Source organism: Suncus etruscus, chromosome 4 (genome assembly GCF_024139225.1).
Source record: "Suncus etruscus isolate mSunEtr1 chromosome 4, mSunEtr1.pri.cur, whole genome shotgun sequence".
In the NCBI taxonomy this organism is placed as follows: domain Eukaryota; kingdom Metazoa; phylum Chordata; class Mammalia; order Eulipotyphla; family Soricidae; genus Suncus; species Suncus etruscus.
Genome location: NC_064851.1, coordinates 45,454,453 through 45,482,352, shown reverse-complemented (window position 1 = coordinate 45,482,352; position 27,900 = coordinate 45,454,453). Strand labels below are relative to the sequence as shown.

The window sequence follows — 27,900 nt, the reverse complement described above, 5'->3', positions numbered from 1 at the left end:
ATCCCTGCCAGCAGTGGTTGTTCTTATTCTTTGTGATGTGTGCCAATCTCTGTGGTGTGAGATGGTACCTCATTGTTGTTTTGATTTACATCTCGCTTATTTTTTAGAACAGACATGTTTTCTGTTTTGTTTGGATTTTGGATGGTTGCTTTGCTTTTCTATAAGGTTAAAATAGAATGGTCAGTAAATGTATACTTATTTTCTATAGTGCTATCCAGTGATAAACCACATGTGCAAAAGTTGTATTGTATTTTTATTTGTTATATTCAGGATAGTTCATTATCTTATTACAAAGTTACTAATGAGGCAGAACTTTTATTCTGTATTAAGCCTTCAGAATCCTGTTTTTCTTGTAACCCATGTCAATTTAGACTATCCACATTTCAGGTGCCTGGAACCCACATGTAGCTAATGACTACACTATTGCACAATGCAAGTCTATAAAGGCAGAATGAATTTACCTGAATGAATGTGCAGATAATCTTGTGATTGGATTTTATTATTATAGTAACAGTGACAAATTTATAATAATGCACATAGTTTTAATATTTATTAAAGATTTTTGTTCATTATAATAAAAAAAACTACAGCAGACATGCTGGAAATATTATGTAGATTAAACTTACTATTTGGTTACCCTTAGTAACTGTATTCTAGTATTTGTATTTGTAAATTTCAGTATTTGTATATAACTTGTAGCATAGATGCAGTTCCAACTACAATGAAGATTTTGTGCTGCAACTAGAGAAGGAATTGGTCCAAGCCCGCTTGAGTGAAGCTGAGTCCCAATGTGCACTAAAGGAGATGCAGGACAAAGTTCTGGATATTGAGAAGGTGAGAACATCATAAATGCTGTCACTCCCAAGTCAGAGAGAACATATGGTAGATATTTGTTACTGATCAGTTAACTTAAAATGGATTTTATTCATTTCTTTCTAAGGTAAGACAGGAAAGAAAGTATGTTAAGATCCCTGTGTACTGTTTTTTTCTTTTGTTTTTTGTTTTTTGGGCGGGGGGGGGGGGGCAGCAGCACTCAGGGTTATGTCTGGCTCTACACTCAGAAATCGCTTCTGGCAGGCTTGGGGGGGACCATCTGGAATGCCAGGATTCGAACCACTGTCCTTCTGCATGGAAGGCAAACGCCCTACCTCCATGCTATCTCTCCGGCCCCGTCCTATCTGTTCTTGACATACTATGTTATTGACATCCCCACATTTAAGGGTGAAAATGAGGATTTGAGCTCTTCTAGAGGAAAACAACCAGGGAAAAATTGGTATGGATAATTTGTAAGTGTTGGAGAAGAAAAACTTATAGAATATAGATTAACCATTACCTTCAAATATTATAATCTGCAAGGGTAGAATATGAATAATGCATAAACTATATGGGAAAAAATTTTTTTCTGTGTAACTTGATTCTAGTTGTTGAATCAAAGGCTGGCTCATAGACAGTCCAAGGTGTTCTTAGCTACTTTTTTTCCCAAACAAGTTATTTAATTTGATATACACAGTTATGTAGCTGTTTATGATTGCATTTCAGTCATCCCGTGTCTAACACCCTTTATTAGTGTACACTTCCTGCCACCAAAATTCCCAGTTTCCCTTCTACCTTCCCCAGGGCTTGCCTATGTCACAGACATTTTTCTTTTTTTCTTTTAGACTGTGGCTTGCAATATTGTCATAACTACTTTTTTAGTGAATCTTTCAAGATAGAATGGAATAAACCAACTTATTATATTCTGGAAGAACATACTTAAATTATATAGCATTAATTCTTTTTTTTTTTTTTTGGTGGTTTTTGGGTCACACCTGGCAGTGCTTAGGGGAAACTCCTGGCTCTATGCTCAGAAATTGCTCCTGGCAGGCATGGGGGACCATATGGGATGCCAGGATTCAAACTGTTGACCTTCAGCATGAAAAGAAAACACCTTACCTCCATGCTATCTTTCCAGCCCATAGCATTCTTGACCATTGATATAGTGACAAATATGCAGAGATTTTTCACACAACTTTTCAAAAAAAAACTGATAGTATGGTAATAATATCCAAAGGCTATAGAGACTCAGGCCAGGAGGACCAGTTCATGGTAGGAAACTTGCCACAAATACTAGTGCAAGATAAGGGAACAATATGACAATGATAATTGGAAATGATCACTCTGGATAAGAACTGTTCGCTAAAAAGAGATAAAGTGATATGCATGATGCCCTTTCAGTAACAGTATTGCAAATCATAGTGTCTAAAAGAAAGGAACAGAGAGACAGAGAGAGAACCTGCCTTGCCACAGAGGCAGACAGTGGAGAGGGAAGAAAAGAAACTGGAGACATTGGTGGTGGGAAAGGTGCACTGGTGAAGGGCATTGTATATTGTATGTCTTAAACTCAATCAACTATCTTTTGTAACTATCTCATGGTGATTTAATTAAATAATTAATTTTGGGGGGGAAATGATAGCACACAACGGGTAGGGCTTTTGCTTGCACACAGCCAACCTGGGTTAGAGCCCCAGCATTCCATACCGTCCCCTGAGCCTACCAGGAGTAATTTCTGAACATAGAGCTAGAAGTACCCCCATGAGCATGGTTGGGTGTGTTCCCAAAACAAAACTAACCAAAATAAAAAAGAAGTAATTTTATAATTTAAATAAATGCCCCCCCCCAAAAAAAAACAAAATTGGGGCTGGAGAGATAGGATGGAGGTAGAGGCATTTGCCTTGCATGCAGAAGGGCGGTGGTTCGAATCTTGGCATTTCATATGTTTGTCCTGAGCCTGCCAGGAGTGATTTCTGAGCGTAGAGCCAGGAGTAACCCCTGAGCGCTGCCGGGTGTGACCAAAAAAAACAAAAACTGAACCAAAACAAAACAAAAAATCCTAATAAAATATTCTCTTTTAGAGAAACAATTCTTTTCCTGATGAGAATAACATCGCAAGGCTTCAAGAAGAACTCATTGCTGTGAAATTGAGAGAAGCAGAAGCTATTATGGGCTTGAAAGAATTAAGACAACAAGTCAAGGATTTAGAGGAACACTGGCAGGTACATCAGTATATTTTGTTGTGCCTTTACTAACAACAGGTACAGGGCTGGGAGTTTTGTTCAGTGGTAGATACATGCTTCATATGTGAGGTCTTGGGATGGATCCCTAATACTGGATGGGAAAAAAAGGAATATCTAATTTATGAGTTCAAAGAAGTTGCTGTATTATTGAAAAGGAAAAATGTATTAATACATATAATTTTTTCAAAAAATTATAGAGATTTATTTTATTTGTAAAAATGCCTCATAAACATTTTATTTTATGAGATGTTTACTAAATATTTAATATTGAGATTAAAATATTGTTCTTAAAAAAAAAAGAAAGTTTAGAGAGCTAGAGCATAAATAGTTTTGCTTACATAAGGCCTAGATTTGTATCCCTAACTTTGTATATTCCCCTCAAGCAGTTGGGTGTGACCTAAAAACAAACTTTAAAATATAAAGTGATAGTACAAATTAATATAGAGCTTGGAATTTATATTCTATAAAGTTATCTCTTATTTTGATACTGGGGATAAGATAAATGTTACAATTTAATTTCATGTGTATTAGCGTCACTTAGCTCGGACTTCTGGCAGATGGAAAGATCCACCCAAAAAGAATGCTGTGAATGAGTTACAAGATGAACTCATGACTAGTCGACTTCGAGAAGCTGAAACACAGGCAGAAATAAAAGAAATCAAGCAAAGGATGATGGAAGTGGAAACACAGGTATGATGGGAAAGCCTAATAGCTTTCGTGTTAGCAGTTTAATGTACAGGCACAGGTGTGTCATTTTTAGAGTCTATCTAAAATGTAGACATGAAATTGTCTGCACTAATTATCTAGCCCCAATGAAGATCTTAAAAGTGATATTCCTTGATATGAGAAGCTGAATGTATTCTTTGACCTATTTAACAGAGTTTTAAACATTTTAACATTTAATTGTTAATTCATTTAACTCATTAACATGTAACTTAATTAACATTTAACTCATTTAAATGAGTTTTAGCCCATTTAACAGAGTTTTAAAGCAAGTCTTAAGTTTCATTTGGGGGCCGGAGAGATAGCATGGAGGTAAGGCATTTGCCTTTCATGCAGGAGGTCATCCGTTCGAATCCCGGCGTCCCATATGGTCCCCCGTGCCTGCCAGGAGCAATTTCTGAGCACGGAGCCAGGAATAACCCCTGAGCACTGCTGGGTGTGACCCAAAAACCACAAAAAAAAAAAGTTTCATTTGACTTTGTTGTTTTGTTGTACACCTTAGAGTAGAATATTCACATAGAGAAAAATTTCTCTTCCTTGATCCAAGAAATATTTTGGATGAGATCATTGTTCTGTGTTGTACAGTATTTCTCAGTCCCTTCCAACCTTAATTTTCTTACTATGGACCCAATTATGTGTTTTAACTTATGGTCCCTTGGAATATTCTGGGAACCCACAGATGCCATAGGGATTCCCTCTTGAGAAATGCTTACAGCTTATTTAACACCATCCCTTACCTCTACCTACCATATGACAGTAATACCACACCCAAATAGCTCCAGTTGTGATGACCAAGTGTCTCCACACATTGTCAGCTGTCCTTTGAGGGATAAAGATGTTCCTGGTTGAGAATCGCTTATTTTGAATATAATATTAACTGTGTGATATGGTGATTATAAGCAATTACAAATGATACTTAATTTTCCTCAGTTCCGCCCTTTTCTAATAAATTATCTTCAATAAATTTCAGTATTCTATAAGTACTTTTGTATACTTAAGGTCTATAAAGTTATTTTTATTTAGATCCATTTACATTATAAAGTTCATTTGGTTTTTATGTGATACATTTACATTTACATGGACTTTACCTGTAATGTAATTCAGTTTTTTAAATAGTCAGTAGGGGGCAGAGTTAGCTTATGTATCATTCTATATACCTGTGAGCAACATGATCCTGCCAACATGAACACAATAACATGAATACCTAAATGCCTTTAAAATAAATACATTTTATTTTATGTTGTTTAAAATTAATTTTTTGGTTTTATTCTAATAAGTAAGATTATAAACAGAAGAAATCTTTTATGATGTTTTTATGATCAGATTTTCTGTATAGATATTAAATAAATGCAAACACTGATTTTAAGCCCATGTTCAAGATTTGTTTTCAGAATGGGATTAGGTGAATAAATCAAATGTAAAAACATTTTGTGGAGTTTGAGAGATAGCCAAACAGATAAGGACATACCAGCTTGGGTTTGATCTCGGGTATCCCCCAAGCACCACCAGGAGTGATCCTGGCACTTAGCAGAGCTCTAATCCGTGCCAGATGTGACCAAAAATAAATAAATAGATAAGTAAAAAAGCATTTTGAGAACTTGGTGAATATATGAATAGAAAGCATGATTTAGCCATTTTAATAATTTGATAATTTAATAATTTAATAATTTGAGAGGTTTGGGCTCAGTGCTTTAAAGTATTTGTCAGGCAAACTCAAAGCCGTAGAGCTCAAATCCTGGTGTTGCCTGCAAAGGTTTGAAATTTCCAGCAGGGTAAAACCACAAGAGAGGACTTAATAGTGGCTTTGGAAGCACTGAGCAAGCATGAGACCATGAACTTAACTCCAGTGCTGCCACAGATCATGCTAATATGATCCTGTGGGGCATTGTCTGGGAATCCTGGCAAAGGGAAAATAATAAACTCTGAAGTTTAAACTTTAGAAACTAGGTGTGCACAAATATATTTAATTACTGACTGAGTTGATGGCCAATAACAAACTATGTAAGTTAAGTTATGTTGTATGCTGAGGTCTACAGTTGTATATAAAACTGGAAAAAAAATACATAATTCAAAAATTTGATAGTGTGGGGCCAGAGATATAGCACAGCAGTAGGGCCTTTACCTTACATGTGCCCGACCAGGACGGACAGTGATTTGAATCCCGGGATCCCATAAGGTCCCTTAAGCCTGCAAGGGGCGATTTCTTTTTTTTTTTTTTTTGGTTTTTCGGTCACACCCGTTTGATGCTCAGGGTTACTCCTGGCTAAGCGCTCAGAAATCGCCCCTGGCTTGAGAGGACCATATGGGATGCCGGGGGATCGAACCGCAGTCCTTCCTTGGCTAGCGCTTGCAAGGCAGACACCTTACCTCTAGCGCCACCTCGCCGGCCCCGCAAGGGGCGATTTCTGAGTGAATAGCCAGGAGTAACCCCTGAGAGCTGCTGCCGGGCGTGACCCCCCACCACCACCAAAAAAGAAATTTGATAATGAAAAATTGCTATGGAGCATGATAGGGGGAAATAATTTTCACCTAGGTGATTTGACACTGATGAAAGCTTACCAAAATGAAATTTACCTTTTGTAAGTACTTGACTAAGGAGTATGATTTTGGATAAAATTTGTTTGGAAGAGGATTGGTACAAGACACTGATCCCTAAGTGCCAATGATTTAGTTAGTGAAGTTTTCTTTCTCTGGATATGTTAAAATCCGTATATTAAAATAAATATGGATATTTATTATGATTCCTTTTATTCCTATACTTTTTATTTATAAATCATAAAACATTTTGGTGGTTGTTTTAGGTTTTACAATATACATCAGAGCTTCCTTTCAAATATTTTAGCTTTTACATATAGCATAAAGTCCTTGGGGCCGGGTAGGTGGCCCTGGAGGTAAGGTGTCTGCCTTGCAAGCGCTAGCCAAGGAAGGACCGAGGTTCGATCCCCCGGCGTCCCATATGGTCCTCCCAAGCCAGGGGAGATTTCTGAGCACATAGCCAGGAGTAACCCCTGAGCGTCAAACGGGTGTGGCCCAAAAACCAAAAAAAAAAAAAAAAGTCCTTATAGCAGTGTAGTATCAATTTTTCCTTCCATTTTTTGGTCTGTTCTTGTCATATATTCTACTTTTACAGATGATACAAAATGTATGTGAAATTGATTTTGCTTTAATTATTATCTTTTAGGGAACTTTTAAGTAATTTTAATGAAATTAAATTTTCTAATATTCCATTTTGGTACTTTTTATGTCTTGGTGCAGCTTCACTTTTTTTTTTTTTTTAATGTTTTTAACTTTTTGGTTTTTGAGAGGGGGTCACATCTGGTTGTTTTCAGGGGTTACTTTTAGCTCTGTGCTTAGAAATTACTCCTGGCAGGTTTGGGGCACCATATTGGATAGAGTGGATTGAACTCAGGTCAACTGAGCCAGGACAGAAACTGGGTCTTCTAGGGCCTTTTCCACTCACTGTCTTTCTTTTACTTAACTTTGGGTTTACTTTCTTTTCTTTTTTTTTTCTCTCAACACCTAGGTCACTTTTTTGTCAGAAACGATATGAACCAGAAATACTACAATTTTTTTGTGTGTTCATAGTATGTTTAATTTCTCTACCTTCAAGAGATTTTCTTTTCATGGCTTACCTATGATCTAATTAGATTTTTTTTTGCTTTTTTTAAAATCTGTTAAATTCATGAACCTATATATCTTAATCTGCCATGAAGTTTGGAAAATTCTTAGTCACTAGTTCTTCTCATATTTCCTCTTTATTGTAGTCTCCTGATTTTTCCAATGACTGACTCTCTCTCTCTCTCTCTCTCTCTCTCTCTCTCTCTCTCTCTCTCTCTCTCTCAATTGTTTAAGATTATCCAGCAATTTTTGGTCTTGTTTGCTTTTTTTTGTTTTAGGGTCACTCTTGGCAGCACTCAGGGATTACTCCTGGCTCTGCAGTCAGGAATCAGTCCTGGTGGTACTCGGGACCATTTGGGATGTGGGAGATCTAACATAGGTGCACCATGTGCAAGGCAAACACCCTTCCTACTGTACTTTCTTCAACCTCTTTCTAGAAATTTTTGGATATTCTCTTCTCTCTCTGTCCCACATTATTATTTTTCTCTTTCTGTTTTAGTTGCAATTGACTGAAATGTTTTTGTTAACTTATTTGGCTTGTTGATTCTTTTCTTCATTGTACTATCTGATAAGTCATTGAAGACATTATTCAGATTTTTTTATTATATATAATTTTTACTTTGACCATATTGGCTTACATATCTTTCACAGTAGTATTTTAGGTACATATTAACATTGAATTAAGGCATTATTTAGATTTTTTTAGTTGATTTATTTCTAGTATTTTTGTTTGCTCCTGATAGGTTTAACTTCTCTGCCGTTACCTATCTGACTTTACTGGTTTATCACCTTTAGCATATTAATCACAGCTCGCTCTTTAAATGTCCCTCTCACATCATTACAATTTTAAAATTCTATTGAAGGCTATTGATGACTTTCTTGGTAATGTTTAGCTTTTTCTTATAATTTTTTGGGGGACAGGGGTTGAAAACTGATTCTCCTATGTAAGATAGTTGACTAAGGTGAACAGTTTTGTTTTGTTTTGGTTTGGTTTTTGGGCCACACCTGGCGGTGCTCAGGGGTTACTCCTGGCTGTCTGCTCAGAAAAAGCTCCTGGCAGGCTCGGGGGACCATATGGGACACCGGGATTCGAACCAACCACCTTTGGTCCTGGATCGGCTGCTTGCAAGGCAAACGCCGCTGTGCTATCTCTCCGGGCCCGTGAACAGTTTTTAATGATAGAAAATGGGCATGTGGGGATTTGAGTTCATATGGTCAGAAGTTGTGCTGAGTTTGAAGTTTGTTGTTTCTGTGGTTACTTTCATTGCACCAAGTCTTCAAATTCCTCTAGCAAGATCTTATTTTTAAAATAGAGGCTGGTTTGCCAGAGTTTTCTCTCTCTCTCTCGCTCCCTCCCTCTCTCTCTTGCAGCTCAATAAAGTTGGTTTTTTTTTGTTTTTGTTTTTTTGGTTTTTGGGCCATACCCGTTGGTGCTCAGGAGTTACTCCTGGCTGTCTGCTCAGAAACTGCTCCTGGCAGGCACGGGGGACCATATGGGACATCGGGATTCGAACCAACCACCTTAGGTCCTGGATCAGCTGCTTGCAAGGCAAATGCCGCTGTGCTATCTCTCTGGGCCCTCAATAAAGATTTAAAAAAATTTTTTTATTTAATCACATGTTTACAAAACTTTTGATACTTGGGTTCCAGTTATAGAATGTACACCCCTCCTTTCACCAGTGTGCTCTTCCCATCACCAATGATCTCAGTTTCCCTCTCCCAGCCCAATCCCTTTTCTGTCTCTGATACAGGCATTTTGTCTTTCTTCCTCACTATCATCAATATGGTAGTTGTCATTGGTGCTCTAGCTGCACTCACTACTCTTTGTGACAAGTTTCATAGGATTTTGTCAAGTATCCTTGCATCTGTGTTAATCAAAGGTACTGGTCTTATATTTCTCACTTTTTGTGGTATCTCTCTGCTTTTGGTATCAGGGTGATGTTAGCTTCATAAAAACTATTTGGGAGTATTTCTTTTCTTTCATTTCCTGGAAGAGCTTGAAAAGGATAGGTAGTAGGTCCTCTTGAAAGGTTTGAAAGAATTTGCTAATGAATCCATCTGGGCCTGGGCTTTTGTTTTTAGAAAGACTTTTTATTACTATTTGATGTTCTCATTAAAGATAGGCTTGTTCAGATAAGCCAGATTATTTTGGGATTAACCTTGGGAGGTTATAGTAGTCCAAGAACTTAATCCATTTCTTCCAGGTTCTCATGTTTTGTGGCACAGTTTCTCAAAGTAATCTCTGATTACCCTTTGAATTTCTTTTTATTCCTATTTCTTTTTTTTTGTTTTTTTTTTTTTTTTGTTTTTTCGGGCCACACCCGTTTGATGCTCAGGGGTTGCTCCTGGCTAAGCGCTCAGAAATTGCCCCTGGCTTGGGGGGACCTTATGGGATGCCGGGGGATTGAACTGCGGTCCTTCCTTGGCTAGCGCTTGCAAGGCAGACACCTTATCTCTAGCGCCACCTCGCTGGCCCCTACCCTTTGAATTTCTGTAGTGTTCTGTAGTAATATCCTCCTTTTCATTTATTTTATTTTTTTTTTTAATATATTTTTTTATTTAAGTAACATGATCATATTTGGGCCTCCTTTTCATTTCTAATTGGGTTTATTAAGTTTCTCTGTCTTCCTTTCTTTGTGAGTTTGGCTAATGGTTTATCGATCTTGTTTATTTTTTTCAAAGAACCAACTCTTGCTTTCATTGATCTTTTTGATTGTTTTTTGTTTGTTTTTTGGGCCACACCTAGCGTTGCTCAGGGGTTACTCCTGGCTTTACGTTCAGAAATCGCATGTGTCATATCATGGAGGTAAGGCGTTTGCCTTACATGCAGAAAATTATTGGTTCGAATCCCGGCATCCCATATGGTACCCCAGAGCCTGCCAGGAGTAACCCCTGAGCACTGCTGGGTGTGACCCAAAAACAAAAAACCAAAAAAAAAAAAAAAAAAGAAAAGAAAAGAAAAGAAAAGAAAGAAAGAAAGAAAGAAAGAAAGAGAGAGAAAGAGAGATAGAGGGAGGGAGGGAGGGAGGGAGGGAGGGAGGGAGGGAGGGAGGGAGGAAGGAAGGAAGGAAGGAAGGAAGGAAGGAAGGAAGGAAGGAAGGAAGGAAGGAAGGAAGGAAGGAAGGAGAAAGAAAGAAAGAAAGAAATCAAACGTGGCAGGCTTGAGGGACCATATGGGATGCTGGGAATCAAACCCGGGTCTGTCTTCGGTCAGCTTCATGCAAGACAAATACCCTACCGCTGTGCTAGCGCTTCAGCCCCAAATTTTCTCTTGATATCACTTTTGCTGTGTCCTACAAATTCTGATAATCTGTGTCTTCATTCTCGTTTGTTTCAAGAAATCTTTTGATTTACTTTTTGATTTCGTCTCTGGTTCACTGGTTGTTCTGTAGTAAGTTGTTTAATTTCTAGTTATTAACGTTTTTATCTCTGTATTTGTCATTCACATCTCAGTTTCAGTACATTATAACCTGAGAAGGTAGTTATTACAATGTCTGTGATTTTATGGAGTATCTTTTATGGCCCAGCATGTGGTCTATCTTTGAGAATGATCCATGTACATTGGAAAAGAATGTGTATCTAGTTTTCTGGGGACTGAGAGCCCTATATATATATATATATATATATATATATATATATATATATATATATATATATATATATTTACTTAGCCATTATCTTCCATTTCTTTCTTCAGAGCTAGTATATTCTTGTTGGTTTTAGCCTGCCTGACCTATTAAGGCATGACAGAGTAGTGTGAAGTCTCCTATTTTTGTGTTGCTATCAATGTCTTTCTTTAGATCTGTCTTGTTTTCACTATTTACCTTGTTTTAAATATTTTGCTGGTCCCTCATGGGGTGCATATATGTTTCTGCATGTGATTTCTACTTGTTGCACATATTATTTGATTATCAAGAGGTGTCCATCTCTGTCCATTTTCGCCCTTTTTTTGTTTTTGTTTTTGTTTTTTTGGGCCACACCCGGCGGTGCTCAGGGGTTACTCCTGGCTTTCTGCTCAGAAATAGCTCTTGGCAGGCACGGGAGACCATATGGGACACCGAGATTCGAACCAACCACCTTTGGTCCTGGATCGGCTGCTTGCAAGGCAAATGCCGCTGTGCTATCTCTCCGGGCCCCATTTTCGCCTTTTTAAGTGTAAAGTCATCTGTGTCATCTGATATAAGTATGGCCACTTCAGCCTTTTTAAATTGTTTGGTTGATTGTTTTCCAATTTTGACTTTGAGTCTATGTTTGCTCTGACTATTCAGATGTTTTTCTTGGAGGCAACAAAATATTGGATTAAACATTTTGATTCATTTTGCCACTCTGTTTCTCTTAACTGATGCATTTAGTTAATTGACATTGAGACAGATGATTGTCATGGGATTTAGAGTCATCTTTTTGTAAGAGTTTGGTGTGTTTGTGGGTTCACTAGAGCATGTGGAACTCAAGGGGCAGCAAAATTCTTGCACACGTTCTAGTGAATTCACAAGGGGCCTTTTCTTGTCTGAAGCATTCTATGTGTTGTGCTAGTGTACATTAATTAGGGGACAAGACAGCGACAGAGTGAAGTGGAGTGACTGTACTCCTTTGCCTTTGTCCAAAGGGTTCTTCTGATGTTTCTTGTTTTTTTTTCTCTTTAGAGCTCTTCAGAAAGACCTGATTTGCATAAAGTTTCCACTATTGCTTGTTACAGAAACCTGGAGTGGGGGAGACAGCATTACTTATTGTTCTGGAAAGTCTCTATTTTAGGCAGCACTGAGTTGGGGGATTGATTTAGCTGGTGCCAGGGATCAAATCGGGTCATATCTATATGCATTACATGTGCTGTCAGCCTGGCCCCTAGAGTTTTTTCTTTGTTACTGTTTTTTTTCTTTCTGTTTTTGTTTTTTAAAATTAAAACCCAAATGGTTATTTTTCAAGGAGTTTAAACATGATCTGGGTAGAATAGATATAATTATTGTCGTGACCTAGCATATATTAACAATTTGATTAATTTCTGGATTGTGTGAAACTACTATATTGAAATTTGATGGCATTTGATGACTAAATAGAGGATGAGAAAACTGTTGGATGAAGAGCCACACTTTTACCTGTCTTTGATTATGTCTCTTTCAAGCCATGACTACATTAATTTGAAGCTCAGAGAATTCAGGTTGGGTCAGGCCTAAGAGGAGAAATACTTTATATATCAGTCCGTTTTAATTTATATTTATTAAGCACATCCTATAATTTATAGTAATTCACTAGACATGGTGTTTTATTTGATTTGAGCCATACCCGACAGTGTTCAGGTTTTACTCCTGGCTCTGCACTCAGAAATCGCTCCTGGCAGGCTCTGGGGACCATATGGGATGCTGGGGATTGAACATGGGTCTGCTCTGTAAAAAGCAAACGCCCTACTGCTGTGCTATTGTTTTGATCCCTAGACATGTTTTTATTTCTCAACATGTTATATATGTTAAGCCCTATTAATATACTTAACTGAAGAAAAGCAAAGAAGAAATAGTATTTTATAGGCTTTTTTCAAATGTGAATATAGAGACTGAAAGATATTAACTTGTTTACTCATTCAGCAAACTCAAAATTGGACTAGATTTCACAAAAACAGACCATACTATGTACATCAAAGGAAAATAGTAAGCTCAACAGTTTTTTGTTTTTGTTTTACATTCAAGGAATATACCATTTAGTAAATTGTATGGGACCTTTAGTTATGCTGTTTTATTTGGAAGTGGGAAAGAGGAGTTCAATTTGTCATATTCCTACATATTCCTACACATTATCTGTCAGAAATCAGTACTATCAGTTCTGTGTAAACATTACCTAATTGATATCCATTATCTAAGTACTAAATTTATAATGAAAGTTTCTAATGTGAATTTTATGACAATTGTATATTTTAGTAATTAATATTTTAAATTTTAATTTATTTACCTTAATATTTTACTGACTAGTATTTACATTTTTTAATTTTGAGACATAAAATGGGTATGTAGAAATTGTTGGATTTTGTTTGATTTTTTTTTTTTTACCTGTAGTCTGAATGTGTTTATTTTTTAAAAATTCTTAGAACCAGATTAATAGTAACCATCTTCGAAGAGCAGAACAAGAAGTGGTCAGTCTGCAGGAGAAGGTGCAGTATCTTTCTGTACAGAACAAAGGACTATTGACTCAGTTAACTGAGGCAAAGCGAAAACAAGCAGAGATTGAATGCAAGGTAAATAATAGGTCAATTGACCGGTTCATATTTATATCAGTATACTTTTACTTTAAAATCATGTCTTTTTGTTTAGTTTCAACTTTTCATTGATTAAATTAACTTAAAGCCAAATAAAAAATAGTCTAGTCTCCCTCTTTTTCTGAGATTTGGTGGTTGCCTTTAGGTCAGATTAGCTCATACTGCTCTACGATAGCAGGTAATCTCATTTTCTACCACTTTCTTGGTTAAAGTCCCCAAAGTTACTTAATTAAGTCAATCAAGTGGTCAAAAATCAAGTGATCAAAAATTGGTCTTTTTTTATTATGTTTCTTTTGAGCTATTGTCATTTAAAACTAAAGCCTCAATCACAAAAAGACAGGATTTAAGATAAATTAAGGCAAGGTTGACTAGTACCTTATTTGTGAGAAGTTCCTATTGTTATATATATATATATTTTTTTTTTTTCTAGCTAGAATAGAGAACAGAAGAAATGTGTGTTTCCTAGACCTGAGCTAGGAAATTAGTATATCCATTTCCCATTATTGTTTTGATAAGGTTTTCTGTTTTGTGAAAGCTTCTAGGATTTCCAAACATGAAAATGTATTTGAATGCAAGTTCATTTTTGCCCTAAAATAAATTTGTAATACAAGTGGGGTGTGCAGGTTGGCGGAGTGGGCTGGACTGAGAGAATATTGTTTGTGTTGGTCTAAACATTACCGAGGACAAGAATGGAGTTTCAAAAGTAAATCAGACAGTCATCTTTCCATGTTGAGAGTGATACCCTTTAAAGATTCCAGTCAAATTATTCAATGATAAGAATTAAGGCTTTCTATGGCACATATAAAGCTGTAATTCCATCAACTTGTTCTGGTGTCATTATAAACCAAGAGTGAAGCTTGAGTGGTTTATCAGTGTCACTGAAATCCAGAGATGAAATTACATCCTAATAAATATGCATGACTGTTACAATTTACACTGACAGAAATCTGTAGGTAGTACTAAAATTTGTACTTACTTAGTTCCTTTTGAATGAATATGTCATGTTGATATATTAATTTTATTTGTCCTAGTATTTGAGTTCTCATGATTCTGTATTGATTAAATTTAATCATTTTTTATTTTTGGTTAACATTGTTATGTTATTTAATATTTCTCCTAAAATACCATAGTACCTTTAAGTCAAGTAAAGTATTTTTGGGGAAATAAATATTTTTTTTTTTTTTTTTTTTTGGTTTTTGGGTCACACCTGGCAGTGCTCAGGGGTTATTCCTGGCTCCAGGCTCAGAAATTGCTCCTGGCAGGCACAGGGGACCATATGGGGCGCCGGGATTCGAACCGATGACCTCCTGCATGAAAGGCAAACGCCTTACCTCCATGCTATCTCTCCGGCCCCGGAAATAAATATTTGAGGAGTTTTCTGATGAAAATAATTATTTACTGGACCAGAGCAATAGTATTGCAAGAATGGCATTTGTCTTGCATATGGCTGACCCAGGTTTTAATCCCTAGCACTTTATATGGCTCTCACTACCATAGGGAGGGACCTAACCCCCTTCCCAAAATTAAAAAAAAAACAACAAAACCTTATTTTTATTTTGAATTTGACTTATGGACTCAGATTGAGAATTTTAGGAAACTTTAAGGATCCGAATTAATTATTCATTAATGCCACATGAAGTATGTTACAGACGTTGACTCTGACTGATATCTCTTTTTCGAAACCATGTCTGGATTGTTTGTGTCTTGTTTTTTATTTCATACCCTATCCCTGTTTCACTAGACTCTAAATAAAACATATGAATTCACTCTGAAAAGAAATTCCATTCAGTGACAGCTAAAATCTACATACATTAGACAAAAATAGTATCATTAAAAAGTTTAAATGACCAGGGTTTGAATGTATATGTTGAAAACAGATGTCTTAGTGTTTTTGTATGGAAACAGGACGATAGAAATATTTCCATTATCAGATAGTGTTTCCTTTCCCAAAGTGATTTATTTACCTACTAATACTTTGAAATACATCTTGAAGAATTTGCAATTATATTTTCTGCCACTCCTGTTTGGCAGAGTCTTAAAATCTCCTTTTGTTTAAGTTATATTGATTTATTAAGCCTTTTAAACTACCTTATTAGATTTTAAGAATAACCAATGAAAGCCAGAGCTATAGTATAGTGGAGAGGGCATTTGCCGTGCACATGACTGACCCAGGTTTGTGCGTGACATGGGTTTAGTCCCCAGTACTCATTTTTTTTTTTTTTTTGGTGCCGAAACCCAGGAACGAACCCAGTACTCTTTATAGTCCCCCAAGCACTGTCACTTGAGAGCCCTAAGCATAGAGCCAAGAGTAAGCCCAAAGCAGCACCATCAAGTGTGGCCTCAAAATCAAACCAAAATAAAACAAAACAAAAAAACCAGTGAGTTTGTCACCATGGTCAAATATTTTATGTTATGTTGAAATAAACCTAACTTTGTCAGTAGGGCTAGCTAGCCCTTCTTTTGTATAACTCTGATACATTTTGGGGGATCAGAGAGATGGTACAAAGGTTAAGGTGTTTGCCTAGCATGTGGCTATAGCTGTGACTTGGCTTGAATTCTATCATCAAATATGATTTCTTTTAGTACAGAGACAGATGTGGCCCCTGAACAACACAGAACATTTGGCCCAAACCTTCTAATGCCTCTCCACCTACCAAATATTACTTATTTTCAGGTTTCATGAGCTTTATGTTCCTGTTTATGAGTTTATGAGTATTCATTTCACTGCTTATTTCATTGATATAAAATGTCAGGGCACAATTTTACTATTAAAATTATTTTCCCTTTTCTATGGAATCTGAGTGTTAACATTAAAAAAAAAACCAGTACAATTCTATGCCCCCAATAAAAATGGAAACACTCTGAAATTCAATTTTTCTCCTTTAGTTATAATGTTGGCATTTATTATCTCAGAAAGAATGTGATTTTTTGTTTTTGTTTTTACTTTTGGGTCACACCCGGCGGCGCTCAGGGGTTACTCCTGGCTCTGTGCTCAGAAATGACTCCTGGCAGGCTCAGGGAACCTTTGGGATGCCGGGATTCGAACCACTGTTCTTCTGCATGCAAGGCAAACACTTTACCTCCATGCTATTTCTCCGGCCCAGTGATTTTTTTTTTGTTTCTGTTTGTTTGTTTGTTTGTTTGTTTGTTTTTTGGGCCTCACTCAGGGCTTACTCCTGGCTCTGTGCTCTGAAATTGATCCTGGCAGGCTTGGGGGACCATGTTGGAATCCAAAAATTGAACACAGGTCAGCTATGTGCAAGGAAAATGCCCTCCTGCTGTGCTATTGCTTCTGCCAAAGAAAGTGATTTTTATTATAATCTAGCTAATCTACTCTCAGTATCCATATCTGTTTATTTGTTGTCCTAATTACTTACAGATTTAAGTGTATAAATTCTGAATAATTATTCTTTATTAAAAATGAATAGTTTTGAGGACTGAAGTGATAGCACAGGGGGTAGAAAATTTGCCTTGCATGCAGCCAACCTGGAGTAGATCTCCAGCATCCTTATGGTCGCCAGTTCTGCCAAGAGTGATTTTTGAGCACAGAGCCAGAAATATGTGCCCCTCAATGCTGCTGAGTGTGGCCCCAAAATCAAATAATAAGTTTTGGGGGGATAGGTGGTACAGTGTGTAAGGCACTTAACTTACAGGTGGCCAACCCAGGTTAGGTCCCTAAATTCCCCTATGCTTCTCCCCTTCCACCATTCCTCCCCCAGCCCAACCCCCGCCTCCTGTACTGTCAGGTGTCAGATTACTAGGTCCTAGGGTATGATCTGGTGATTGGATTGGTGGGTCCCTCCCTACTTAGTATTCCTTTTCCACCCTCAGGTGTGTTCTGGTTCTTGCTAATAAAAGGAAGGCACACTCTCATTCTTGGATCTTCCTCCACTAAGCTACTTTCCTTCTTAAGAGCGAAAGGCTTCTGTGGTGGGGATTCCTGGTTTGAGTGTTGGAATTCCTGAACCCGTTCTTATACCTTTGCACAGTATGGATTATTTTCTGCATCACCATTTGCTTCCAGACCCACATTTCTCCAGTTCGTAGTTTTGGAGCCTGAGGTTTTCATCACAGCCAGGTCATTCCTGAGTGCAAATGGAAGTTACCCCTGAGCACTGCCAGATGTGGTCCCCAAAAAGTTAATTAACAGCTTTGGAGCTTAGGGTTGTGGCTGGGCTCTCATTTTCATGTGCATCCAAAAGTTGTTCATTTGTGTTATTGTGTGAGAGCTGGTGTGTGTGTGTGTGTGTGTGTGTGAGAGAGAGAGAGAGAGAGAGAGACAGAGAGACAGAGAGACAGAGAGAAATAGACTCAACATTATTGGGCATGCATAAGGCCTCTCTCTCGCTTTCTCATGCACACACATAAACACACAGTCTCTCTCGCTCGCTTTCTCTCTCTCTTTCTCTCCCTCTCTCTCTTACACACACACACACACACACACACACACACACACACACACACACACACACACACACACACAAATGGGCAACTTTTGGATGCACTTGAAAATGAGAGCCTAGGGGCCGGCGAGGTGGTGCTAGAGGTAAGGTGTCTGCCTTGCAAGCACTAGCCAAGGAAGGACCGAGACCGTAGTTCGATCCCCCGGCGTTAAGTATGGTCCCCCCAAGCCAGGGGCAATTTCTGAGGCTTAGCCAGGAGTAACCCCTGAACACCAAACGGGTGTGGCCCGAAAAAAAAACTAAATGAAAGGGGAGATGTTACAACAGACACTAAAAAAAAAAATTAATTAAAAAATTAAAAAAAAAGAAAATAGGGCCCGAAGAGATAGCACAGCGGTGTTTGCCTTGCAAGCAGCCGATCCAGAACCAAAGGTGGTTGGTTCGAATCCCGGTGTCCCATATGGTCCCCCGTGCCTGCCAGGAGCTATTTCTGAGCAGACAGCCAGGAGTAACCCCTGAGCATCGCCAGGTGTGGCCCAAAAACCAAAAAAAAAAAAAAAAAAAACCAAAAAAAAAAAAAAAGAAAATAAGAGCTTAGCTTGTGATTGGAGTTTGTCTGAGGATGAGAATGTAAAATAAATGAAATTTAACAAAACATAAGTGACCACCACATATTAAAAAAGTTAATTGTTTTCATATTCACCAACAACTTTAATTTTTAATTTTAGTATTTGGATCAACATAAGTGGTATTACTTTATATCTAAAGATAAAATGCTATTCTGTATGTTAATTTCATGGCAGGTTCAGGAAGTAATGGCACTTTCCCCCCAAGTAATCATGGTCCTCTTTTTTTTTTCTAAATTTGAGCAGGCTAATGTATTTGTGTTTTATTGCTGGCCTTCCATCGGTTTTGTCATATGGTTAATTTCTGGCTTCTTATGCCTGCCACCCTAGAACAAGGAAGAAGTGATGGCCGTAAGACTCCGGGAAGCAGACAGCATCGCCGCTGTGGCAGAGCTACAGCAGCATATTGCTGAGCTTGAAATCCAGGTACTGTCTGAAAACTATTGCGCCAGTTCTCTTTCCTACTGCAAAGACTTTTTGATCTTTATTCGTATGACTTTGACTTTATCTGACAATTATTCATTATTTTTCAAGTGGCTTGATACATATAATAAAAGTTTTAAAATATAGCATTCGTACATTCACATTGCTGTGAAACCTGACTCCAAATCTTGTCACACTAAAACTGTGTTCTTTTTTGGGGGGTGAGGGGCACATCCAGTGATGCTCAGGGGTTACTCCTGGCTATGCGCTCAGAAATCACTCCTGGCTCGGGGACCATATGGGACACCGGGGATCAAACCCATGTCCATCCTGGGTCAGCCACATGCAAAGCAAACTCTCTACCCTGTGCTATGGCTTTGGCCCATGAAACTGTGCTCATTAAACAGTTGCTCTTCCCACTCCCCTCTTCTTCACAGCCCAGGTATCCATTGATCATCTACTTTCTGGTTATCAATTTGACTCAGTCCCTCATATAAGTGAAATCAGATGGTGTTTGTCTTTTTCTCTTGGCAGGGGTGGTGAGGGCCACATGTGACAGTGCCCACTAGTGTTGGGTCTCTTCCTGGCTTTGTTCTGGGTTGGTTCCCTACATGTGGTATCAGGGTCAGTTTACCAGGTCATTATAACTCAAGATAAGCACCTTAACCCCTGTACTATCTCTCTGGTCCCAGTATTTTGGGCAGAGGGATTGTTTGTTTTGTTTGGGGACTATAACTGGTAGTGCTTTGGGATTTAATTCTTGCCAGGGCTTAAAGAACTGAATATTGAACTAGAGCTGGCGAGATGACATGCAAGTTTATTTCACTGTACAGTATCTCTCCGGCCCCAACTTTTAACCTGTTTTGTTTTGTTTTGGGTCACACCCAGTGGTGCTCAAGATATTTCTGGTTCTGCACTCAGAAATCATGCCTGGCAGGCTTAAATGACTATATGGGATGCTAGGGATCAAACTCATGTAGGTCTCATAGGCCACATGCAAGGCTTATGTCCTATCATTGTGCTATCACTCTGGCCCCAATTTTTAGCCTTTAAAAAAAATAATTATAACAATAACACATTGTGTAGGATCTTTGCCTTGCACATGGCTGACCTGGGCTCAATCCCAGCATGCCATATGGTCCTCCGAGCCTTCAGGAGTGGTTTCTGAGCACAAAACCAGGAACAACACCTGAGTGCCACTGGGTGTGGCCAAAAAATAAAACAAAGAAATATGACAACAAGGGCTGGAGAGAGTTCAGTGGGTTCAAGCATATGCTTTATTTGCCAGAGGCCTGCATTCAACCCTTGGCACTGCATGTTTTTCCTAGCACCATAGGAAGCAGTACTTAAGCACTTTTCTAGGAATAGGCCCTGAACACTGCCTGTTGTACCCTGACCCCCAGAAAAAATACGATATGAATATCAAATATGGAGAAGTTCATAAAGCAAAACTTTGACATATGTATGTGTGTTTATGTGGGGTGTGTGTGTGTGTGTGTGTGTGTGTGTGTGTGTGTTAATTAATGCCAATTTAGAAGCAGAGAGAGTATGGGGATTAAGGCATTTGCCTTGCATGTAGCTAACCCTGGTTGGATTCCTGGTACCACACATGATCCTTGAGCACTGCTAGGAGTGACCTCTAAGCACAGAGTAAGCCCTGGGCACTTCTAGATATGGTCAATAAAAGCCTCTCAAGCTGGAGAAATAATATAACAGTCAGGGTGCTTTCCTTGCTTGCAGCTGACCCAGGTACAACCTACTGCATACAATATGGTTCCTCAAGCCCACCAGGAGTGATCCCTGAGCACCATTGGGTGGAGTCCAAACCCCTTAACCCCAAAAAAGCCTTCCCCAAATAAATCTTTTTTTTAAATTTACTCATTTATCCATTATTCTGGTCAAAGAGAATATTGCCTGTATCCTATATGTATTCCCACTCATACCCTTATCACTTATCTTGAATTCCTTAGTAATAATTCCTCTGTCTGGCTCTACAGTTAAATTATGTTATTATATATCTGAAATACATAGTGTAATTTTTTTCTGTTTCTGAATTCCTTTGGGTCTTATTGAATATTTTTATTTGTGTGTTTTGTTTGTTTTGGCTTTTGGGGCCTATCCCATAGTACCTAGGATTCTGGCTCTCTGCCCAGGGGTAGCTACTCCATTAGCTGGGGCTGAAGAATTCAGGTTGGATCTAGCCCGAAATAGAAAACTATTTTCTTTTAGTCATTTTCTATCTGTATTTATTTAGCACATCTTGTAATTAATAGTATTCACTAGGAAATAGGTATATTTTGATTTTTTTTAATCTTAAGTCTCATTAATGTATTAATATGAAGAAAACCAAAAAATAAGTGTTTTTTTTTTTAAGAAAAAGAAGAGACTCAAAAGATACTAGTTTGCTTTTTCAACAAATTTAAATATTAAACCCAGTTATAAAAAACACATTGGAGAAAAATTGAAGTGAGCATAGCCCTTTTTTTGGTTTTGGTTTTGATTTTTGAGCCATACTCTGATACTCAGGAGTTACTCCTGCCATTGCTCAGGAGACTATATGGGATGCCAGGGATCAAACATGGGTTGGCCACATTGCAAGGCAAGCCCTCTACCCTATGAATTATTACTCTGGCCCAACATAGCACATTTTGTGACAGCAAGGAATTTGCAGTCAAGTAAGTGGGGATGAGAAACAAACTAGGGACAGGCTGTCTGCAGACAAATGCATAACCCCTGTTCTGTCTCTCTGGCCCTGCATTTCTTCTGTGTTCAACATTATTTTAGTAAGTCATTTTATTCTTGTAGATGATCCACGTTTTGATTTAACATGCTCAAAATAGACAGAATACCTATCTAGTCTAATGCAAGTGGTCATTGGAGATTTTTCAGATTAGTTTTAGCAGTGACTGTGAGAATGGTGGTATCTTGTACTTATTCTACTCATCACATATATAGCAGTTTCATTAGCATGTTTACCAAGGAGTGGAATGCCTGGATCATAGAATATGCAAATCTTCAATTTATTTTCTAGAGTGCTTCTATCAGTCTAAATTCCCAAGAACAATATTTGAAAGTTCATGTTATTCCACCTCCTCCCCCCGTTCTTGATGGTGTCAGATGTTTCATTTATGTGATTCTGCTGGGTATATGGTGATATTTCATCATAATTTTAATTCCCACTTATGATTCCTAATATGGTGTTGAACATTTTATTTCCTCTTTTGAACCTTTTTGCACATTATTCTTTTCTTTTATGTTAAATTAAGAGTGATTTACACAGATGTGCATCGTAGTTGTTTTTGAGCCTACAAATGGTCCAACACCAGTCCTACCACCAGTGTCCTCCTTCCTCCACCAATGTGTCCAGGTTCCCTCCCACCATCAGGATTGCCTCCTTGGCAGGCATATAACAAATTTATTTCATTTCTTGCTCCAACAAAACTTAAAGGAATGACAAATGGAATTTGAGAAAATAAATCCCACTGATATGCTTGAAAACCAATCATGAACAGTGTAATTTCACAGTAATTAGAAATTATTTTAATTAAGTAAATAAATAGAAGTCAGTTTGTGATATATTAAGTAATTTTCACCTATGTAAATAAGGCCATAATTCATTATTGAAAATGTATAAATTCCCTTAGCAAACTAGGAGTATTCCTTTCTTAATCTAGTACCATATTCACTGTTCAGTGAATACCATACTACATGTCACATGAGCACCTTGCAGGAGTGACCCCAAGTACCAAGCCAGAAAAGCCCTCTGAGCAACACTACTTGTGGCCCAAAACCAATAAAAGAAAACAAAAGCTACTTTTTTCAAGTAGAGACAGAATCTGTTTTAGGTTCTTCTTAATTATGGAAATATCTTAAGTTCCACTAGGGGGAGAACTCAACTTAGTAAAGTATTTTTTTTACTTAAATCTTTTCAGACCAATTCTTCAGATAGTTCCTTTTATGAATAATTTTTTCCCATAAGCCAAATTCTCTCTCAAATTTTGCATTTAATGAATTACATTATAGGTTTACTCTACAAACCTTAAACACTGATCTTACTTATTTCCTTTCTTGCTTATTTTCACTCTGGAGAAGCCTGTGTTCTCTCTCTGTTGCATGTATTTCCCCTCTTTCTCTCCTCTCACACCTTTCTAAGCAAGTTTTGTTCACTAAAAGCTATAAAAAATAGTTCACTAAAAAATAAAAGAATTGGGCCCAGAGAGAGCACAGCGGCGTTTGCCTTGCAAGCAGCCGATCCAGGACCAAAGGTGGTTGGTTCGAATCCTGGTGTCCCATATGGTCCCCTGTGCCTGCCAGGAGCTTTTTCTGAGCAGACAGCTAGCAGTATCCCCTGAGCACCGCCAGGTGTGGCCCAAAAATCAAAATAAATAAATAAATAAATAAATGAATGAATAAAAGAATTACATTATAATGTAATATTTTACTGATTTAAACTTATTTAAATGTAGTTATGAAAATTATATTTTATAAATGTCACATATAGTTGAAGGCATAAATTAAACAAAACTAATTTTATAAGTTCTATAACATTTTAAACAGGTATACTTCTCTTTAAGTTTGTTAAATTTATTTTCAGATTTCTTGTTTTTTTGGTGCTCAGAGGTTACTCCTGGCTCTACACTCAGAAATCACTCCTGACAAGCTCAGGGAACCAACTGGGATGCCAGGGATTGAATTCGGGTCAACCGCATGCAAGGCAAATGCCCTACCTGCTGTGCTGTCGCTCTGGCTTCTATTTTCAGACCTCTTCAGTTGATTTGATACATGTCTGATTTAAATTTCCCCTTATTATTGGTGAATTAACTTTATCTCTAATATGTATAATATCCTTTATAATGACGACTTTTTCCACCTTTGGAGGAACTGTTTTCTATCACTCTTTCATGGCAAGATAACATTTTTAAACTGCATAACAGCTTTCAAATTCTAGCCATTTTCTTAGAAATGTTTATAAAAATAACTGCTAAGTTTCCCTTCTCAAATAGAATGAAACTTACGAATTTTAGTCACCATTCTACTGTATTATCACTTCGGAGCAGATCATATGCTTTGAAAATAAAGGGGCTAAACTAATAAATTCTCATTGAGTATAAAAATTATATTATCATATATCATTTAAATATTTTTGCAGTTTATAGTTATTATGAATTTGGATTTAGTTTTTGTTTCTTTTAATTTTGTTTTGAGAGGCTGCATTCAGCAGTACTCAGGGACTTTTTCCTGGTTATGTTAAGAGATCACTCCTGGTGATGCTTGAGGGACCATGTCCTATGTTGTGGATTGAACTAGGTTGAATTGGTTCAACCAAGTATAGATCACTTGCTTCAAATATCTGTTTAGATAACTTCACTCTTCTAAGGAACTAGTCCTGACCACATTATTTAAATAGTAATAGTACTTTGTCCTCAACACTAACCATACCTATCTCATGTAATTTTAAAAAAAAGAATTATATTAAGCACCTTTTATATTATACACTATAAGATTCATTTATCATGTTCACCTGACATCACTCTTTACCATCAAGCTCAATGGAGAAAGAAAACTGTTTTGTTCACTAAACAGAATTATTTCTTTGTTTTGTTCCTCTTTGTTAACTACAAGTATTTTGAATAGTGAATGTCACATAGTATCATATATCCATGATCAACCATGGAGGAAACCAAATTCTCTGGTTTTTGTTTTTTGTTTTGTTTTGTTTTGTTTTGGGGTCACACCTGGCAGCGCTCAGGAGTTACTCCTGGCAGACTCAGGGGTACCATCAGAGATGCCGGTATTTGAATCGGGGTGTGCCCTGTATTGGCCATGTTCAAGGCAAACACCTTACCGCTGTGCTATTGCTCCCGCCCCAAGTCCTCTGTTTAAATTCAAAATAGCCTGTTTTTTTTGTTTTTTTTTCAGATTTGGACAGTCTACCAGGAATAATTCCTGAGAACAGAGCTGTAGAGATAGTACATGCTTCCCTGTGTGAGGCCCAGATTTGGTCCCTATACATAAATGTAACTCTGGGCTAGAGAGATAGACTAGATGCTGTAGAGAAAGAATTATATTTATCTTATATGTCTGACCTAGTTTTGATCCTCAGCATATGGTCACCAGGAGTAAGCCCTGAGTACCAGTGAGTGTAGACAAAAACAAAACAAAGCAATAAGAACAGTAAAAAAACTCATGGACATGGAGATAGAAGTGACACCCAGGTACCCAGGATGCTCCAGAAAAGAAAACCCATGAAACTTACCATGATAATATTTCTAATGCTAAAGAAAAAAGATATCTCAGAACTTAATTCATTTCAACTTAATCCTGGAGTAGATTTGCATCAAATTGTAAAATAGTAGATGAATCATTATTTTAACTCAATTACTTATAATACAAATATTTGAATAATTATAATATCTATAAGAACACAGTAACTGAGTAAGACAGGCAAAAATTCCATGTTTATGGAGCTTCTATTCTGATTGGCATGTAGACAATAATAAACATGCGCATTTTTTTTCAAAAAAAAGTTGAACAAATATATAGCTATAAAGCAAAGAAGCATAGATATTAGATACAGATATTATTTTAGGAAGAAATTTGAGAAGCTATCTAAAAAATAATAGAGACCTGAATGAAATGAGAGGAGTATTTGTATTTAGAATTTATAATGGTTAGGGATGGACAAAACACTTAATAGGCTGAACTCAAGCTTTACATGTGAAAGGCCTGGGTTTTATCCCTGGCAATTTATAAAACCTGAGCACAGAGCCGAGCACATATTTGAAGGGAAACTTTTCCTTTAATAACAGAAAATGTGAGGGCCAAAAGCCTGCAGTGTATTTGAGTAGAGTAAGATGGGATGGTCAATGAAGTACATGGAGTTTGAAAAGAGATGTGGGAGCCTATGGACTTGGGTCTTTCACTGATATTATAGAAAGAATTGGAAGGGTTTTTAAACCCTTTTCAATGCATTCATTGGGCCTTCTGCTAGTGACTCACTGAGCCAGGAGTCCTCAAACTTTTTAAACAGGGGTCCAGTTCACTGTCCCTCAGACCATTGGAGGGTCTGACTATAGTAAAAACAAAACTTATGAACGAATTCTTATGCACACTGCTTATATCTTATTTTGCAATGAAGAAACAAAACAGATACAAATACAATATGTGGCCCGCGGGCCATAGTTTGAGGACCACTGCGTGACTGAGCAGTCAGGAAAGGGCAGAAGGGGGGCAGATGGGATAGGATGGATAAGAAGTTTGAGGGTATCAGGGAGAGATAGGGAAACTAGGTGGCGGGAAATGCGTACTGCAGAAGTTTGTTGTACATTGCATGACTAACTCAATCATGAACAACTTTATATGTGGGTGAAAACACTGTATTATGAGCAAACTTGTTCTCTTTCCTTGTTTTTTTCTTCTCTTTTGTTCTTTTTCTTCTCCTCCTATTCCTTCTTTTTTCCTTCTCCTTTTTTTTCTTTTTCTTTCTCTTCTTTTTTTTTACTGGAGGAAAAGAGGAAGAAAGGAGGAGGAAAGGAGGAGAAAGGAGGAAGAAAAAGAGGAGGAGGAAAGGGAGATGAAGGAGGAAAGGAGGAAGAAAAAGGAGAGGGAGATGGAGGAGAAAGGAAAGGAGGAGAAAGAGGAGGAAGAAAAAGAGGGAGATGAAGAAAAAGGAAAGAAAGGAGGAGGAGAAAGGAAAAGAAGAGGGAGATGGAGAAGAGAAAGAAAAGAGGAAGGAAAGGAGGAGAAAAAGGAGGAAGAAAAAGAGGAGAGGGAGATGCAGGAGGAGAAGAGGAGGAGGAAAGGAAGAGAAGGAGAAAGGAGAAAGAAAAAGGAGAGGAAGATGGAAAAGAGAAAGAGGAAGGAAAGGAGGAAAAAGGAGGAAGAGAAAGGAGGAGATGGAGGTGGAGGAGAAGAGGAGGAAAAGCGAGCAAACTTGTAACCACAGTGTTTAGCTAATAAATTTTCAAAAGAAAGAAAAGGCAGAAGAGTCAACAACAATGACATGAGCCCCAAACTTTAACAACCAAAATTAAAAATGGACCTTTAATGCTTTTCAGGCTGGGTGCAGGAGGTGGTGGCATGGGATGTACTCTGGGAACATTGGTGGAGGGAGGTTTGATACTGGTGGTGGGATTGGTCCTGAAACAGTGTGTATCTAAAACTCAACTACAAAGAACTTTGCAAATCACAATGGTTTCAATTAAAAAAATTATTTTTGAAAAAGGGCAGAGGAAAGACATTGCTTTTGGTTGAGGTAGCAGTGTGTTGTGTTGTTTGGCTTCAACCAATATTGTAACAAAAGGATGGGGAGAAGTAAGTATTGGAAGGGTCTTTAAAGAGCACAAGCAGTCAGTTGGTGATTGTGGCCATGATAATAGCATGTGACCCATTAAAAAGGATTTAATTGAACTGGATTTTTAAAAATGCTTGTAATAATTGATGGATTACTTATTTTGAAATCATGGTATTTAGATGGGAGGAAATAGCATTTAAAAATCATTTCCTCCCCTGGAGCCAGAGAGGTAGCACAGTGGTAGAGCATATGCCTTGCATGTGGCTGACGCAGGACAGACATGGATTCAATCCGTGGCATCCCATATTGTCCCCCAGACCAGGAGCGATTTCTGAGCACAGAGCCAGGAGTAAATACCCTGAGAGCCGCCGCCACCGGGTATGGCCCCCCACAAAAACTCACTTTCTTATTTTCCTGAGAGATAGTACAGAGTGGTCAACTCAGGTTCAATTCTCAGCAATACTTATTCAACCCCAAGCAACACCAGGAGTGATCCATAGCACAAAGCCAGGAGTAACAC

At 37.7% G+C, this 27,900-nt stretch overlaps 1 protein-coding gene across 2 annotated transcripts in view; it reads left to right on the top strand.

Moving 5' to 3' along the window:
• The window catches only part of EVI5 (ecotropic viral integration site 5), a 171,179-nt gene that overhangs the window by 101,541 nt on the left and 41,738 nt on the right, over nt 1–27,900 (top strand). For both annotated transcript variants that reach the window (XM_049772197.1, XM_049772198.1), the window contains 5 exons: nt 700–834; nt 2,892–3,032; nt 3,585–3,743; nt 13,468–13,614; nt 18,995–19,090. In XM_049772197.1, the coding sequence (XP_049628154.1) occupies nt 700–834; nt 2,892–3,032; nt 3,585–3,743; nt 13,468–13,614; nt 18,995–19,090 (678 nt within the window). The remainder of the gene's footprint in view (nt 1–699; nt 835–2,891; nt 3,033–3,584; nt 3,744–13,467; nt 13,615–18,994; nt 19,091–27,900) is intronic.